The 19654-nt window shown below is 37.0% G+C and overlaps 1 protein-coding gene across 1 annotated transcript in view; it reads right to left on the reverse strand.

The window, feature by feature from the left end:
* HERC1 (HECT and RLD domain containing E3 ubiquitin protein ligase family member 1) overlaps positions 1-19654 on the reverse strand; it is a 212340-nt gene that overhangs the window by 125132 nt on the left and 67554 nt on the right. The window contains 10 exon segments of the mRNA XM_070378058.1: positions 110-262; positions 4187-4408; positions 5751-5876; positions 9792-9957; positions 10291-10425; positions 12309-12480; positions 12858-13002; positions 15280-15407; positions 16770-16913; positions 17475-17571. Coding sequence (XP_070234159.1) covers positions 110-262; positions 4187-4408; positions 5751-5876; positions 9792-9957; positions 10291-10425; positions 12309-12480; positions 12858-13002; positions 15280-15407; positions 16770-16913; positions 17475-17571 — 1488 coding nt within the window.

Below are 19654 nucleotides of genomic sequence, written 5' to 3' on the forward strand. Positions count from 1 at the left end.
TCTAAATTACTACATTGGAAGATTCAAGGTACAAAAATTTCATGGTTTACCCAAATATCTGAGTTTCAAGGTCCCTGAGAAATGACATAGAAAGCAAAGAATCACATACTTCACTTATGTTATTGATATGGCAAAATGCCAGCAGCTGTTTCTGCAGTGAACATAGCAGTTCATGAAGATGAGCGGGCTGACTGTTCTCTGAAGACGATGTTCCAAGTAGAAATTTATCACTGTTCTTTTCTAGCTCCCCAAATGCTTGATCCTAAAATGATACATAAATGAAGATTATATCTGAAGTGTCTGAAAGTGAAATTAATGTCCTACCATAAATAATTCTGATTTAAGAAACCATGGTCTCCTTTCTCTCATTATTAATCCCTACATCTTTGCTACTGCTATGCAGACATTAGCTATAAGATGGTAAGATCTATCATGCAATTTCAACTTTCTTTTCCATTTAAAAAAAGGTAATGTTTCACCACAAAAACTTTGAAAATGCAGAAAACAAGAAAAAGGAAAACAACAATATCCAAAGACAAAACATATCAACATTTTAATGCTACTGTTTTCCCAACCTCTTTTGTAAAGATTTTCACACACTTGAATTTCTAATAACACAATTCTCAGAAATTAATTTTATTTCTGATTATAAAAGCAGTAAGTGGACTAAAGAAACATAACAACTAAATACAAAGTATGATCCTGAATTTGGGGGACAGGGGGAGGGTGCCATAAAGGGCATTACTGGGATAACTGTATAAATTTGAGCATGGACTATATATTATACAATAGTTCTGTGTCAATGTTAAATTTTCTGAATTCAATAACTGCTCTGTTGTTATATAAGAAAGAGAATGTTCTTCTTAAGAAATGCATGCTTAAATGCTTAGTAATAGCCAGTATGATTTCTACAATTTACTTTCAAATAATGGATGGAAGAAAGGCATATATGGCTGAAGGGCACGGGATGTTTCTTTGAACAATTCTTGTGATTCGTGCATATATTTTAAGTTATTTCAAGTTAAAAATATTTTTTAAAAAGAAATAGTGTAAAAAATTTAGAAAATTCTAAAACTGTATTTTTTTAAAGAAAGTTTAAATCACCACTTAGCCAACCACTGTATCTAATATTTTTTCTGTATTTCTTTTCGTCTTTTTTCATAAAATTACATATTCTATTTTTAGTCTCTTTTCTAACAGATCTATAAATATTTTTTGTATTTTCATAAACCATGTGTACATGAAATGTGAGACGAAATAGTCTACTGAGCATATATAATTTATATAACCATTCCCCAATTTTTAGATATTTTAGTTGTTTCCAATTTCTATTTCTTATAAATAATAATGTGATAAACACCCTTATGCACAAACTATGGTCTTTGTTTATAATATGCAAGAGAAAGTCTCAGAATATTTTAAGGCCCTCACTGTATAAGCACCATTTTAAGTGGGCAAATAAACACTGCTAGAGACTGAATGTGTTCCTTCAAAATTCTTAGGTTGAACCTAATCCCCGATGCAGTGGTATTTGAAGGTGGGGCCTCTGAGAGGTGATTAAGTCATGAGGGCAGAGTGACCTTATAAAAGGAACCCCAAAGAGTTCCCTTGTGTGAAGACACAGCAAGAAGACAGCTGTCTATGAACCAAGAAACAGGTACCACCAATCTGCTGCCTCCTTAATCTTGGACTTTCCATCTCTATAACTGTGAGAAATAAATTGTGTTGTATATAAGCTGTCCACTCTGTGGTATTCTATTATAGCAGCACAAACAGACCAAGACAAGCAGTCTTATTCTAAAATCTTAGGACAAGACAAATTGGTTTAAATTATATCAGAAAGAAACAGTAATTTACGATTTTCAGCCTAAAAGCAGTTATTACAGTTAGTATTTTATTTCCATTTCCATATAATATACACATCTGCTGCTGCTGCTACTAAGTCGCTTCAGTCGTGTTCACATCTACTTCAGCCCTAATGGCATTAGAAAGGCAATACTTTAATAGAACTTTGGGGAAAAATTTCAATCAATACCAAATGGATATACTTATAACATTGTTTCCATTCCATCTGCAGCCAAACATCAGATCAAATTTATATTCTTAAATCTGAAAGAAAATAATTCTACAGGAACAACTGTCACTCTGACTTAATCAACAACCTTTTAAGTTGGGCAGAATACAACACTAAGTGAAAGTCACTCAGTTATATCCAGCTCTTTGTGACCCCATGGACTATACAGTCCATGGAAATTCTCCAGGCCAGAATACTGGAGTGGGTAGTGGCTTCCTTCTTCAGGGGCTCTTCCCAACCCAGGGATCGAACCCAGATCTCCTGCATTACAGGCAGATTCTTACCAGCTAAGCCACCAGGGAAGCCCAAGAATACCGGAATGGGTAGCTTATCCCTTCTCCAGTGGATCTTCCCGACCAAGGAATTGAACCGGGGTCACCTGCATTGCAGGAGGATTCTTTACCAACTGAGCTACTAGGGAAGACTTGTACTGAAAAAAGGAATATACAGACCTGACCCTGAAGAGTAGGAGACAACATGAAATGATACACAAACACTTTGAAGTTTAGTTACACAGTACACTTTGACTCTAAAAACTGATAAGAGGTATTAAGTTATAGTTACATGGTTAGAAAAGGTTATTTCAGCAAGGCTTCCTAGAAGCCTTCCTGGGCTTCCCTGGTGGTTCAGAAGGTAAAGAATCCATCTGCAATGTAGGAGACCCAGGTGTGATCCCTGGGTTGGGAAGATTCCCTGGAGAAGGGAATGGCTACCAAGTCCAACATTCTTGCCTGGATAATCCCATGGACAGAAGAGCCTGGCAGGTTGCAGTCCATGGGTTTGCAAAGAGTCAGACACAACTGAGTGACTAATATACTTCTCATGCAGTTATAATTACACGGTTAGAAAATGTTGTTTGAGCAAAGCCTTCCTAGAACAGTCAAGTGTTAAAGAAGTCACAGACTGGCAGACAAGTAGAGAAGAGACAGATGTGCTACACACAAACTCAGGACAGTGTGGTGTATAAGCCAAATGATGAAGGGTCTGAAAAAGTTTTGATTTAATAAAACGAGGTTATTTAATACAACAAGGTTATTCTAGCAGTAAGATGCTGAGAGGAGACCAGTGACAGTGACAACAGTTAAAACACTGTTATTACCATTAGGTCATGATGGTATGGATTAGAACCCATAGAAATGGAAAGGAAAAAAGAGAACAATCTAAGAAACACCAGAGAGTAAGAATTAAGGGCATTTTAATAAGAAAAAGCAATACTACTGTCCATTGTCTTTTCTCCTACTGACCAGCCTATTTTTAGTCAGTATCAACCATACTGTTTAATTATAAGATCCTATCTGGTAAGATTAATCCTTTCCTCATGATTCTTCTCTTGCAAAATGTTGTTGACTATTTTTACCTGTTTATTCTTACACATTAATATCAGAAAAAATTTGGTAAAATTCCAAAATAAATCTCTTCGGAATTCTCAACTGTAAGTCACTTGGCACCCACAATATTTGAGAATATCTGACACATTTCCCCCCTTTTGGGAAGTGGAGTCTAGTTTTATTTATTTCCTAAGTGTTTAAATGTCAAAATACTTTGACCTGAAATGATCCCTCAGTTCAGTTCAGTTCAGTCGCTCAGTCGTGTCTCTTTGTGACCCCATGAATTGCAGCACGCCAGGCCTCCCTGTGCATCACCAACTCCCAGAGTTCACTCAAACTCATGTCCATCGAGTCAGTGATGCCATCCAGCCATCTCATCCTCTGTCGTCCCCTTCTCCTCCTGCCCCCAATCCCTCCCAGCATCAGGGTCTTTTCCAATGAGTCAACTCTTTGCATGAGATGGCCAAAGTATTGGAGTTTCAGCTTTAACATCAGTCCTTCCAAAGAACACCCCCAGGACTGATCTCCTTTAGAACAGACTGGTTGAATTTCCTTGCAGTCCAAGGGACACACCCTTCAAAAAAAACCAACCCAAGTATTTTTTTCCTTTTTTTTTGGCCACACTATGTGGAATGTGGGATCTTAATTCCTTGATCAGGGATCAAACCTGGGCCTCCTGCACTGGAAGTGCAGAGTCTTAACCACTGGACTGGACTGCCAGGGAAGCCCCCAACCCACGTTTTCTTCTTCTTTTTTCTTTTACTACAAAAAAAGGGCAACTTACTGTATAAAATCCTAAATTTCTTAAGAGAGTCTTCATCAAAATTTCAGCCAGATGAGTGTCTGGATGGCAGCTCTGAGTGCCATAAGGTTGATCTGACAGGTTTCCATAGCCAGTACATACGGAAGAGAGGTCAGCAGCATCAGAGGGTGAGCTATACCCAAGTAAGGAGGCTACATGGGTATGATCTTGCAAACTTGTCAGAATAATATCCAGTTGCATTCTCTAAAGAAAAATATTCCCATGGATGAAATAGAACAAATAATTAGCTTAAAATGCACCAGAAAACTAAATTAAAAAAAAAATCCCGGGGGGGTGGGGAACTATAATGATGCTAACTAATGTGCTTTATATCCTAATAGACAGTAATCTTTTATTTTTTTTTTAATTTTATTTTATTTTTAAACTTTACATAATTGTATTAGTTTTGCCAAATATCAAAATGACAGGTATACCATCACAGGTATACATGTGCTCCCCATCCTGAACCCTCCTCCCTCCTCCCTCCCCATACCATCCCTCTGGGTCGTCCCAGTGCACTAGCCCCAAGCATCCAGTATCGTGCATTGAACCTGGACTGGCATCTTGTTTCATACATGATATTTTACATGTTTCAATGCCATTCTCCCAAATCTTCCCACCCTCTCCCTCTCCCACAGAGTCCATAAGACTGTTCCATACATCAGTGTCACTTTTGCTGTCTCGTACACAGGGTTGTTGTTATCATCTTTCTAAGTTCCATATATACAGTAATCTTTTAGAAAATGTGTAGTTTTTTTAAAAAGCTATCCCATTAATACCATTTTAGAAACTGCAACTTAAAGAGTTGTATTACATCCTTACTACCTGAAACTCTAAGCTAAAATGGCACGCTATACATAATAATTTTAGCGCTGTAAGGAGGAGGAAACGTCAGCAGATAAATTACAGTACACATTCTTCTACAAAATTACCAATGAAACTATCTATTCTAATGTTTAAAATACATCACTTGAAATCTAAACTAATGCAAAATACTCATTGGAAAGCATCTGTGGCTATTATACTGCCAGTAACACTTTTTCCCTCAAATCTGTAACTCTACAATTGATTGTTCAATTTGATTGAGCAAAATGTACTTATTTTAATGCACAAATGACAATAAAATGGAAAGAAGAAGCATACTCATATCATCAAGAACTTTTCACAACAGTCATCTTCCTTTACTTTTTATATAAACTATTTCAAACAAAGTTCTGGGCATGAAACCAACAGTAGCTCATGCCCTTGATTTCAACTCCACAAACTACAAATAAATTCAGTTCTCTGGCTAGACGGTGTAAACAACATTGGAAAAATTAGACATAATTTTAATAATGAGCCCCAAATCACTTAAGTTATCACTTGCTTCACTTTCATTAGAAGCCTGGGAACTCTTCCAACACAAAGCATTAAATACTAGAATGTACCAGACTCATAAAGTGAAGTATTATTTCATGAACACTGGCAACTGATTAGTTTTATTTCCCTCTCAGTCTTTTTTTGATAATATAGTACTGGTTTACTTAAATACCAGACAAAGGCTCACCTGTCCTTTAGATAAGCTTTCCCATCTATCAGGTCCTTGGGGTAAAAGAGAATGAAGTAATTCCATACGTTCTCGTAATGGAGGTAACAGCATGGTTGCTCCCACTGACAGAGTTTCAATTACAACCTTATATTAAAAAAAAAAAAAGTAGATTTATTTGGCTTGGTTCTTACATTTTTAATAGGAACACATAAAAAATAAATCCACAGACTACTAAGATCAAAGAAATCTAAAGAAGGTGGACCATAGAAGTCTAAAGAAGGTGGCATCTGAATAAAAGAAAGCATGACAAATCCTTCTTTAGACGTCTTTAAGAAGACTAGAATTTTGGATTTGCCACTACATAGCTAATCATTATGCAATAAATATTCAGTGTTGAGTCTAATAGTGTCGAGCCTGATAAAGCTCTTTGAAAAGTGCTGGGAATGTAGCAACAAACAAGACACATAAAAGCCGTGCTTACATAAGCATATAGTCTAATAAGAAAAAGAGACCCTGAGTAAGCAATTTTAAGTGTGAAAAGAGTCACACAGAAAAAGTAAAATGAAATGCAAACTTGAGTGAGCACCCATACATAAAGGCAATTAACACAGTCTATGGGCTACCCAGGTGGGCGCTAGTGGTAAAGAACCTGCCTGCCAATGCAGGAAACATATAAGAGATGCAGGTTCAAGCCCTTGGTCTGGAAGACTCACTGGAGGAGGGCATGGCAACCCACTCCAACATTCTTGCCTGGAGAATCCCTTGGACAGAGGAGCCTAGTGGGCTACAGTCCATAAGGTGGCACAGAACCAGACATGACTGAAGCAACTTAAGCACACTTGCATGGGCTCATCATAGAGGGTCTCCCTGAGGATTAGGCATTTAGGTTAAAAACAGAGCAGGCCTTAGCCAAACAAATGTCTAGGTAGCAGGAACAGCTTAAAAAATAGCTCTATTATCTTAAGCCTCAAACTTCTCTGGGTCATAGCTTCTTTATCACTAAAATAATGGTGCTGAATAAGAAAAAAAGAAACACTCTATAAGATTAAGAAAAGAGCTCTTGACGGACTCTCTCTCTCCCGCGTGCGCGTGCTCTTTTCTTTCTTTCTCTCTCTTTCTCTCTCTCTCTCTCTCCTGCTATCTTCTAAATAAAATAGAGCTGTAACACTGAAAAAAAAAAAAAAGAAAAGAGCTCTTATAAATTAAAAACATAAGAAAATAAAACCTCAATAGCAGGGTTAGAATATAAAAATTAAATTTCTCATAAAGTAGAGGAGAGAAAAGATAAAAAACAGGAAAGAAAACCTAAGAAAATTAAGAGGAATGATCTAGGAGGTCTATTACCCAATAATGAGTTTCAGAGAGAAAGAACATAGAAAACAGTGAAGAGGAAATCATCACACACTTCAAGATAATTTCTTAATACTGAAGGCTATGAGTTTCCAAATTAAGAGTCTATCCAAATATACGTGACAACGGATAAAACTGGACCCACAACAGTTCACATCATTTTAAAATATGAAAACAGAGAAGTAGAACTTGTTATAGAATCCAGAAAGGAAAAGATATCCATAAAAGGATTAAAAATTTGAATAGCATAGATTTTCTCACTAACAATCTGAAAGCTAGAAGAATTTTTCTACAATTCTTATGGGAAAATCACTGTATCAGTTTTGCTTTTTTTTTTAATTGACATATAATTCACATCATAAAACTTACTTTTGAAAGTATAAAATTCAGTAGGTTTAGTTTATTCAGAGTTGTGTAACCATCACCACTATCTAATTTAGGACATTTTCATCACCCTCAAAAAAACCTTGCCCATGAACAGCCACTTCCCATCTCTTCCTCACCCAAAACTTCTGACAACAAATTAACCTACCTTGTGTCTCAATGGATTTGCTTACTCTGCACATTTCATATAGTATGTTATCTTCTGTGACTCATTTCTTTCATTTAGCATGGTTAGAAGATTCACCCATGCTGTAGCCTGTATAAGTACTTCATTCCCTTCTATAGCTGAATAACATTACATTGTATGGACAAACATTTTGTTCATCCCTTCTCCAGCTGACAGACATTTGTTTGTTTCCACTTTTTGGCTATAATGAATACTACTGTTATGAACATTCATGTACAAGTTTTTAATAAATTCTCAGATATAGACACAGGTGGAATTGCTACTTTATATAGTAACTGTACGTTTAACTATTAACAGAACTACCTGTTTTCCAAAGTGGATGTATCATTTTATATTCCCATTAGCAATATATGAAGGTTCCAATTTCTGTACATCTTCACCAATGCTCGTTATTATCAGGTTTCTGTTGTTGTTGTTGCTGCTGCCGCCCTGGGTCTTTGTTGCTGTGTGCAGGCTTCTCATTATGGTGGATTACTTTATTGCAGAGCACAGGCTTCAGCAGCTGCAGCTCGCAGGCTCTAGAGCACTGGCTCAGTAGTTGTGGTGCATGGGCATAGTAGCCCTGTGGCATGTGGAATCCTCCTGGACCAGGTTTCAAACTCATATCCTCTGCAATGGCAGGCGGATTCTTAACCACTAGACCACCAGGGAAATCCTATTATCAGTCTTTTTGATTACAACGATTCAGTGGGTATGAAGTAGTATCTCACTGTGATTTTAATTTTAATTTGCACTTCCCTTATGCCTAATGATGAACATTTCTATCACGTACATACTGCCCTTAGGTATTTCTTCTTTGAAGACATGTCTATTCAGATTTTTGACTCATTTTTTGATTGGGCTGTCTTTTTACTGTTGAGTTGCAAGAATCTTTTATATATTCTGGAAACTAGAATCTTATGAGACACGACACATGATTTACAAATATCTCTCCCATTCTGTGAGTTTTATTTTCATTTTCTTGATATTGTCATTTTAAGCATAAATGTTTGTTAATTTTTAAAACAACAAAGACTACTAGCAGCATTTGGAAGTGCTCTTTCAAAGCTGTTGAGCAGGCACAAATTTCTTGTTTCAGATCAAGTGTTATGTCTTCAACTTAAGTGTACTCTTCTTTGGTCCGGATGGATGTTTCAGAGTTTGTTCCTTGCCTGATCTGTACTTGAAGCAACAGTTTCAAGTGGTAAATAAAGTCTAATTTGTCACTCTTCATAACCAACAGCTCAGCATTCCCTCTCCAGCACCAGCATAAAAATAAATGTATTTCAATTTTTATGAAGTCTAATTTATCTTTTTTCTTGGCTGCTTGTGTTTAGGCATCATATCTAAGAAACCATAGTTCAATTCAAGGTCATAAAGACGACAGATGAGCAAAAATTTAATATATACAAATAGCAAAAGATTATTCAGCCTTAAAAAGGAAATTCTGACACATGCTACTTAACATGGATAAATTATGACAATGTTATGCTAAGTGAAAAAAACCACTGACAGAAAGACAATGTATGATTCCACTTTTATGACATATAAGTGTCCAAATCGTAGAGAAAGAAATTATGACATACAAGTGTCAAAATCATAGAGAAAGAAAGTAGAATAGTAGTTGCTAGTGGCTGAAGGGAGGGGGAGAATGGTATGTTTAATGGGTACAGAATTTCAATTTGTAAGATGAAAAGAGAGAGATAAACAGTGGTGATGGTTGTACAACATTATAAATTTATTTAATATCACTGAACTGTATACTTTAAAATGGTTAAGATAGCAAAGTTTATGTTGTGTGTATTCTACCACAATAAAATTGGGTACTTGTGCTCAGAAATTCATCTTCTGGTGGAAAAGAGAAACACAGTTGTAAGCAGACAACTACAAAACAATGTGATGTGATGAGAACATACATGGAGAAATCAAACCTGGCAGCACAGCAGGAAATGAAAGGTTTCTCAGAAGTGACATCTGACCTTTAGGTTAGACAAGCTAACAAAAAGGACAAGTTGACAAAAAATTTACTCCCACCAGGAAAACAGAAGTAACAGAAAGAACAACCAGTTGAAATTTACCAATACAAAGCTGAATTTACAGGCTACAACCTCAAGGAGAAATGTGACTGAGACATAGATGTACAAGTCTTATACTCTTACCTCTTGGATTTCATCTGGGACAGTTGAGTCCATCAGTCTGAAGAGCAAATTTCGAAGCGGACCTGCCTGTCTCCCAAGGATGCTAGTAGCTACCCCTCCCGCAAGTGCAAGAGCAAGGTGATTTGAAAGCAGCTTCAGGCACAGTTTGAGGAAATTGTGGTGTTCCCTGAAACCAAATAAACTGCTATAAACTTCTGGAATATAAAACAGCATGTGCTATCTACTTTGGGTAACATTTTTTTTCTCTTTAAAATTTTTTTTCAAATTATGACTAACAGTAATTTTAAAATCATGGTTCATGAATTTATGGATAATTTTTCCTAAAGCTTATTATCAGTAAGTATGGATGTTGAGCTCTTTTTTAAATAAAATTTCATATAATTGAGGGAGAAATTGAGTAAGAAAGAATAACTCAAAATTCAAAATGAGTAATTGATATGTGTGCACGTGTGCACATACACACAGACACATACAAATACACATATATTATATAACATACCTTGATGAAGGGAAAGGGAGTGGGGGAATCTCACTGTTTATTTTATCACAATATCTCTCAAGAAATGAACGAAGGTGTGAGAAGGTACTCTCTTCAAGATCTACACAATAAGGTCGGTGCCAGGCAACAACTTGTCTAGAAGGAAGCATAAGAAAATCATGAAATACCCTTAACATGAAATTTTCACACACAATCAAAAATAAAAATTAAGGGTACTAAAGTTGAAACATATCAATAAGATATACAAAGACCTTTCTGATTAAAAAGGTGATAAAAACCCTTCATTTTAGCGACTGAAGAAGACCAAGAATATGCCATTTCTAGAATTCTTCAAGAAGGAAATATATGCTATGCTATGCTATGCTAAGTCACTTCAGTCGTGTCAGACTCTATGTGACCCCATAGACAGCAGCCCACCAGGCTCCCCCGTCCCTGGGATTCTTCAGGCAAGAACACTGGAGTGGGTTGCCATTTTCTTCTCCAATACATGAAAGTGAAAAGTGAAAGTGAAGTCGCTCAGTCATGTCCGACTCTCAGCGACCCCATGGACTGCAGCCTACCAGGCTCCTCCGTCCATGGGATTTTCCAGGCAAGAGTACTGGAGTGGGGTACCATTACCTTCTCCACTTAATTTTAGCCACTACTTAATTTAGGAGGTCTAGATATTCATTCACCTTAAGTCAAAGTGCTGAACTGCATGAATTACTACAGCCCCTTCTGGTTCTTAGGATCCATAAGATGTACAGTTCATATTAAGAAAAATAGCCTGACTCTGTACAGTGATATCTTGAAATGTAGTGGGTGGGCCAAAAAGTTTGTTCAGGTTTTTCTGTAGGATTTATGGAAAAGCATGAAAGAACTTTTGGCCAACTCAATACTAAAAGAAAACCTGTTCAAAACTCTTGTGAAAATTTTCAAGATCTTGGAAATCATTTTCTACATATAAGGTAGAAAGCTGAAGATTTAACACTGACACTAAGTTATTTATATTCAATTTATAGTATTTTCAGCTTTTGTTTTAGAGGGTAATTATCTACAGATGTTTAAAATCGGTCAAAATGTTATAATAAACCACATCTGAACCAAAGGTTTAGAATACAAATACAAACATCTGAACATAGCTGAAATAACTCCCAAATTTCTTAAAATTCAATCTTTAAATATTGGCTAAAAATTATCTGATTATCTAAAACCATATGGTTATCATGTTGCTGCTGCTAAGTCACTTCAGTCATCTCCGACTCTGTGTGACCCCATAGATGGCAGCCCACCAGGCTCCCCCGTCCCTGGGATTCTCCAGGCAAGAACAATGGAGTGGGTTGCCATTTCCTTCTCCAATGTATGAAAGTGAAAAGTGAAAGTGAAGTCGCTCAGTCGTGTCCGACCCTCAGCAACCCCATGGATTGCAGCCCACCAGGCTCCTCTGTCCATGGAATTTTCCAGGCAGGAGTACTGGAGTGGGGTGCCATTACCTTCTCTGATGGTTATCATGTTAGAAAAAAGTTAAATTTCTGCAAAAAGTAACTTTATCTAAAAATATGGCCACTGCTTAAAAAAACAATGACACAGATAAAGGGCATGGAAACTAATTAACTATTATTAAAAATCAATAACACCTAGTTCTGATTTTGATTATTTTATTTAGTTTCCTCCTGATAAGTGGACACAATTTTTAAGATCAGTATCTGGAGAGAGAGAAGGAATTCAAAATGTTTAAAAGACATTTAAATTAAGATAGTATTTTAATGTACAATATAACTTCTTGCTTATGAAATACATTTAACCTCAACATTCAAATTGAAAGATATCTAGATGGCATGTGTATGACAGTAAAAAAGCCATTATCAGAAATATTCAGAAGAGTATTTGAATAAAAAATAATTTAATAAAAATTAACAATTTATTTTGAATAAAAATTATTGTTGAATAATAAATGAACAATGTTCAATTATTTCTGCTTTTATTAGTGTTTTTGCTGTTAATAAAACACAGGAAATTTTAAACAGGGGTACACTTACCTGTCCCTAGGAAGAGCAGTCCATGCTAGACTATGTGATGTTCCAGCAGAGATCTGTTGAATAGCTATGCCATCTAAGCCACTTACTTTCTTTGGTTTAGTAATAGGACCTGTGGAGTTTCCTTGTCCACACTGCCCCATTGAGTTATTTCCCCAGGCATAAACTTCATTATCTGCAAACAAAACATAAAGAACAAATGAAAACTCAAATTTAAATGTAAAACACTGGAATTCCCCCGTGGTCCAGTGATTTAAGAATCCACCTGCCAATGCAGAGGACACAGGTTCAATCCCTGGTCTGGGAAGACCCCACATGCCACAGAGCAACTAAGCCCATGCCCCACAACTACTAGGCCCACATGCCACAACTATTGAAGCCTGCACACCCTAGAACCCACAATTCGCACACAGCAAGAGAAGCCACCACAATGAGAAGCCCGCACACTGCAACAAAGATCCAGCACAGCCCAAAAAAAGAGAAATAAATAAATATAAAACACTTATGAAAGGTACTATTTAACACTATCTCTTTAAAAACAAATGATCTTACCATGAGAAAGAGCCAAACAATGACTGTCTCCAATAGAAATATCAACTATTCTTGTGGCAGCCAGTTCTTCAATAAGCTTTGGTCTCAGTGCAGTAGCTTCTGATGAACCACAACCTAGACAAGCTCCACAGCCCCAAGCATAGACCTGAAACAAACAAAAATACACTATATGTTAGGGTTTCCCTGGTGGCTCAGTAGTAAACAATCCGCCTGCCAATGCAGGAGACACAGATTCGATCATTGTCAGTCTATTACTGTAGCTTTCGCTTTATGGCAGAAAGTGAAGAGGAACTGAAGAGTCTCTTGATGAAAGTGAAAGAGGAGAGTGAAAAAGCTGGCTTAAAACTCAACATTCAAATAACTAAGATCATGACATCCGGTCCCATCACTTCATGGCAAACAGATGGGGAAACAATGGAAACAGTGACAGACTATTTCTGGGGGCTCCAAAATCACTGTAGATGGTGATTGCAGCCATGAAATTAAAAGACACTTGCTCCTTGGAAGAAAAGTTATGACCAACCTAGATAGTTCATTAAAAAGCAGAGACTCTGAATGTCTAGTCAAAGCTATGATTTTTCCAGCAGTCATGTATGCATGTGAGAGTTGGACTATAAAGAAATCTGAGCACCAAAGAATTAATACTTTTGAATGGTGGTTCAATGGAGAAGATTCTTGAGAGTCCCTTGGACTGCAAGGAGATCCAACCAGTCCATCCTAAAGGAAATCAGTCCTGATTATTCACTGGAAGGACTGATGCTAAAGCTAGAGCTCCAATAGTTTGGCCACCAGATGCAAAGAGCCATCTCATTAGAAAAGACCCTGATGCTGGGAAAGATTGACAGCAAAAAGAGAAGGGGACGACAGAAGATGAGACGGTTGGATGGCATCACCGATTCAATGGACCTGAGTTTGAGCAAGCTCCACGAGTTGGTGATGGACAGGGAAGCCTGGCATGCTGCAGGCTGCAGTCTGTGGGGTCACAAAGAGTCAGACACGACTGAGAGACTGAACTGAACCAATTGCCAAAGCTGGACCCTTTCCACCACCAACGAACAGAGGGAGGTTAAAACATGCATGGAGAAAATCAAAAGTTTAAAGGGATTATACAATTCTGACTATCTTAAGCCTGAGTAACCCTTTTCCAGAAACACCTAACCCTCTCAGATTATTTTCCATCTGGAAATATTCTCCTTGATCTCTCTTTTGATCCCCTTCTTGCCTTCTTAGTTTATATCACTGATTCCAGCAGAGTACATCATGAGAAACGCTGGGCTGGAAGAAGCACAAGCTGGAATCAAGATTGCCGGGAGAAATATCAATAACCTCAGATATGCAGATGACACCACCCTTATGGCAGAAAGTGAAGAGGAACTAAAAAGTCTCTTGATGAAAGTGAAAGAGGAGAGTGAAAAAGTTGGCTTAAAGCTCAACATTCAGAAAACTAAGATCATGGCATCTGGTCCCATCACTTCCTGGGAAATAGATGGGGAAACGGTGGAAACAATGTCAGACTTTATTTTTGGGGGCTCCAAAATCACTGCAGATGGTGACTGCAGCCATGAAATTAAAAGATGCTTACTCCTTGGAAGGAAAGTTATGACCAACCTAGATAGCATATTCAAAAGCAGAGACATTACTTTGCCAACAAAGGTCCGTCTAGTCAAGGCTATGGTTTTTCCAGTGGTCATGTATGGATGTGAGAGTTGGACTGTGAAGAAAGCTGAGTGCCAAAGAATTGATGCTTTTGAACTGTGGTGTTGGAGAAGACTCTTGAGAGTCCCTTGGACTGCAAGGAGATCCAACCAGTCCATTCTAAAGGAGATCAGTCCTGGGTGTTCTTTGGAAGGACTGATGCTAAAGCTGAAACTCCAGTACTTTGGCCACCTCACGCGAAGAGTTGATTTACTGGAAAAGACTCTGATGTTGGGAGGGATTGGGGGCAGGAGGAGAAGGGGACCACAGAGGATGAGATGGATGGATGGCATCACGGACTCGATGGACGTGAGTTTGAGTGAACTCCAGGAGTTGGTGATGCACAGGGAGGCCTGGCGTGCTGCGATTCATGGGGTCGCAAAGAGTAGGACACGAACAAACAGCGACTGAACTGAACTGAACTGAACTGATTCTCTCTTTCCCCCACAATTCATGAGTTCTAGGAAAAGGTTTAAAGGGTATTTAGTGCTAGAAGGCTTTTTAAAATTATCTTAATACAAAGAACATGGAGTTAACAGGAAGTCTATCTAGCTCACAAAGGTCAAGTCAGAAAACTTCGTTCCTTCTCAGATACTCAACTTCTTCAAACAGGAGAAAACATTTCCTTTGAGTAGATTAACTTCAAAACTTAAATACAATTATTATTTTTTAGTCACCTGGCCCTCTGAAATACTCTCAACCTTTTATGCTCATCCCTTAGTCTTACCTGCCCTGTTGATGTCAAAGCAAGTGAAGACTGACTTCCAGCACAAACTTTACGAATGAACATTCCTTGTAAAGCTTCAATAACTTTAGGTTTATACACTCTGTTGGTATCACCATGGCCAAGTTTGCCTATAAAAACAAACACATTCAAGTTAAACAACTTATTTGTTTCAAAGAAACTTTACTCTTTTTCTAACTATTAATGTTCATAATCATCACTAACCTTTCCATGACTAACCTGACATATTGTTCACATCTTAGAAAGCTCATCTGAGAAAACTTAGAAACATCTTAGAAAACTTAAGAGTTTCTGATAGCAGAGGATATTAACAAATGAATGGTTTCATTATATGAAAAAAAAAAACAGTAAATAGGTTTCTTCAATTTCAAGCAATAAAAACCACTTTAAGAGAGATACACAAAATTCATTTACTGTCTTTCTCCTCTTTAATGGTCATATTTCTAACTTCACATTTGCTGATAAACAGGTCCTATACAAGAATGTGTGGTCTTCTCAGATGGCACTAGTGGTAAAGAACCTGCCTACCAAATCGAGAGATATAAGAGATGTAGGTTTGATTCCTGGGTAGGGAAGATTCCCCTGGATCTACTCCCAATATTCTTGCCTGGAGAATCCCATGGACAGAAGAGACTAGGACAGAGGGCTATTGTCCATAGGGTCACAAAGAGTCAGAAAGGACTGAAGCGACTTAGCACACACATTCAAGAATATGTATACATACAATTATTTTTTATTTTTTTAAAAAGGCTCAATAATTCACCAAACAGAAAACTTGGCAAATCACCGGGGGGGGGGGGGGGAAGGCCAAGAAATTCCCTAAGAAGTAAATACAAACTAAATACCATTCTCACTATTGAAGCTATTTTTAAAATCATCTTAGTTTTAATTGCCAGTATTGTTGAGGAATATAGGGAAGTGAGCATTCTCATATTACTGGTAGGAGTGACTAAGAAATGTAGGAAAAGACTGTCATTCACTACTCTGTTTTTGATACTGAAAAAAACTGGAAACAGTCTAGATATTCAACAATAATAAATTGCTTTGTAAGTTTTGCTACAATCACAGGAAAGAATACTTTGAGCCATTGAAAAGAAAAATGTACAGCCATGTTTGTTGACACAGAAAGATATTCATGAGATACTATTAGACAAAAACCAACAGGTTGCAAGATAGTATCTATGGTATAGATAGGTCTGCTTTCTTTTTTTAAAACAACTATATAGAAATATATGCACATATTTGTATAAGTGCATATGTATAACATTTAGATGTCTATCTCCCAAAATTTTAACAATGTTTATGAGCAACTTTTGTAGAAACAGTTCATTTTAATTTTTTCAATGTCAGAAAAAACATTTGCTCATCTGTATTTGAGTTCTCTACAATAGGCTTGTACAACTAAAAAATAAAATTTTTAAAACTCAAGGAAAAAAAAGGCCAAAGTTATCCATAAATAATTTTTTACATACCATTGTCTCCTCCTCCAAAAGACCATACAGTTCTCCCATCTTTAGATAAAGCAATAGTATGTGAACTGCCACAAGAAACTTCTCCTACATTGCTAATGTCTTTTACTAATGTTGGGATGTTACGACTATTACTGTCACCATGACCTTGGATAAAACACACACAACAACAAAGAAATAATATTAACTCTTTCTTTAAGTCATTACTTCACAGGTAGAATAAACATTACAAGTTACTTACACAGAATTGAGGAATTGTTAAAGTGCAATTAAATATGAAAACCTGAATAATTTCTAATATCTTCACATCTAATCTTCTAGGCTGCTCCATTTATGAGGTACTCAGTTCCTTCAGGGAATCAGTAGAACATTCTATCATGCTCCTCTCATAGCACATATCTATAGCTGTCTAGTATCATGTTAATGTTAACTTGTTTTCACTACCTCTATATTACACATTTCAGGATCACTTTAGGATGGTTTCTTTTTTATCCCTGAAATCCTATAATGCCTATAGTAAATACCTGCTAGATTTAATTACATCTTAAAAGCACCAGAATCTAGGTACTCTCTCTATAAAATTATCTTTCTCTGAGCTTAAAACTAAAAAAATAAACAGTCATCAGCCCATCAGTCTCACTGCTTCTCAATAACCACTGTCATTTCTATTTTTCTGTGAGAATAACTTCAATTATTAAAAAATCTTACCTAATCTTCCAAAATCTCCTTCACCCCATGTGTATAATTCACCATCCTCTGTGACAGCAGCACTATGTCTGTATCCAGCTGACACACAGACAACTACCTGCATTGCACACAAAGGGAATCTGATGAATACAAAGATGCTACAATACAGAGCTCACGTTTGACTCTGTGCACAGAGACTTCAGAGATACTGATATTCACAACTCATCCAGGAAGTGCCATGTACAGTTTAGAAGCTTTTGCTCCAGACAAGGGTGCCTAGCTAAAGGATCAAGAAAGTGCTGAAATACAGCCAAAGCTCTGCTGGCCAAGCCACAAGCTCTGACTTCTACCAAGAAAGGACAACTTTTCTTAATTCCCACGAAGAGATTGTAAAGGTTAGCAGCACCCTCTCACCCCTTGCCTCCCTACCCCAAATACATCAATCAAATCACTTGCAACAATACTACATCACCAATCAACTCTTTACTCAAAGAGCTGGATGGGGCTGAACACTCATGACCCAATGAAAAATTTTTAAATAAAACATTTAGATTTTTAAATATAATCCAGTCCTGGTTAATCAAGGAAAATTCATTACATAATAGGGCTAACTCTCAAAAACACACTGACTGTTACCAATGAAAGAAGATCTAAGGAGTATATAAGTTTATATCAATTAAACTCCTAACAGTATCTCTTTACCCTCACATAGCTACAGAGTTGATAAGCAGAATCAGGGAAATAAGGGTATAAGGCAGTATAATTTGGGGGATCACTTATACCTTTTAACAATGATCAAATTCACTAACTTCTGAAAAATAAACAGAAAAATATCTGTACTAATAACCAGATTTTTTAATCTGCAAAAGTCAGAACTCACTTCAGAAAATCTAAGATTCAATTAAAAATACTGAGCACCTAATACATTTTAGATAATCTATTAAGGATTTCTGAAATTTTTACCTGTAAATTATTAATTCATTTTGGGGACTTTTTCCTTCATGATATTCATACTAAGTTTTTTTTTTTTTTTAAGTTTTTAACTGGTAATGTTTCCACTGTAAAATGGAACATTAAAAGAATATAAGTAGGGAATTCCCTGGAGGTCCAGTGGTTAGGACTAAGCGCTTTCACGGTGGTGGCCTGGGTTCAATCACTGGGTTTAAAGTCATGAAACAGGGCCAAAATATTAAAAACAATGGAAATTGAGAAAAAAGGTACTAGTAAAACTAAAAACAATATAATTTTAAAGAGTATTTTCTGAAGTTTCTTAGAGTCCCATATTCAACACTTTATCAAAAGATCCCTTGATGTTAAGTGGAATGTTCTAAGGCTCACTACTTTAAGGCTGATGTCTTAAACATTTAAAGTTATAATAACGTAAAATGCATTTGCTCCAGCAAATACCAGACCACCTGACCTGCCTCTTGAGAAACCTGTATGCAGGTCAGGAAGCAACAGTTAGAACTGGACATGGAACAACAGACTGGTTCCAAATAGGAAAAGGAGTTCGTCAAGGCTGTATATTGTCACCCTGCTTATTTAACTTATATGCAGAGTACATCATGAGAAACGCTGGGCTGGAAGAAGCACAAGCTGGAATCAAGACTGCCGGGAGAAATATTAATAACCTCAGATATGCAGATGACACCACCCTTAAGGCAGAAAGTGAAGAAGAACTAAAGAGACTCTTGATGAAAGTGAAAGAGGAGAGTGAAAAAGTTGGCTTAAAGCTCAACATTCAGAAAACAAAGATCATGGCATCTGGTCCCATCACTTCATGGCAAATAGATGGGGACACAGTGGAAACAGTGGCTGACTTTATTTTTGGGGGCTCCAAAATCACTGAAGATGGTTATTGCAGCCATGAAATTAAAAGATGCTTACTCCTTAGAAGGAAGGTTATGACCAACCTAGACAGCATATTACAAAGCAGAGACATTACTTTGCCAACAAAGGTTCATCTAGTCAAGGCTATGGTTTTTCCAGTAGTCATGTATGGATGTGAGAGTTGGACAGTGAAGAAAGCTGAGTGCCGAAGAATTGATGCTTTTGAACTGTGGTGCTGGAGAAGACTCTTGAGAGTCCCTTGGTCTGCAAGGAGATCTAACCAGTCCATCCTAAAGGGGATCAGTCCTGGGTGTTCATTGGTAGGACTGATTCTGAAGCTGCAACTCCAATACTTTGGCCACCTGATGCAA

Source organism: Bos mutus, chromosome 10, assembly GCF_027580195.1.
Source record: "Bos mutus isolate GX-2022 chromosome 10, NWIPB_WYAK_1.1, whole genome shotgun sequence".
Taxonomy (NCBI): Eukaryota; Metazoa; Chordata; class Mammalia; order Artiodactyla; family Bovidae; genus Bos; species Bos mutus.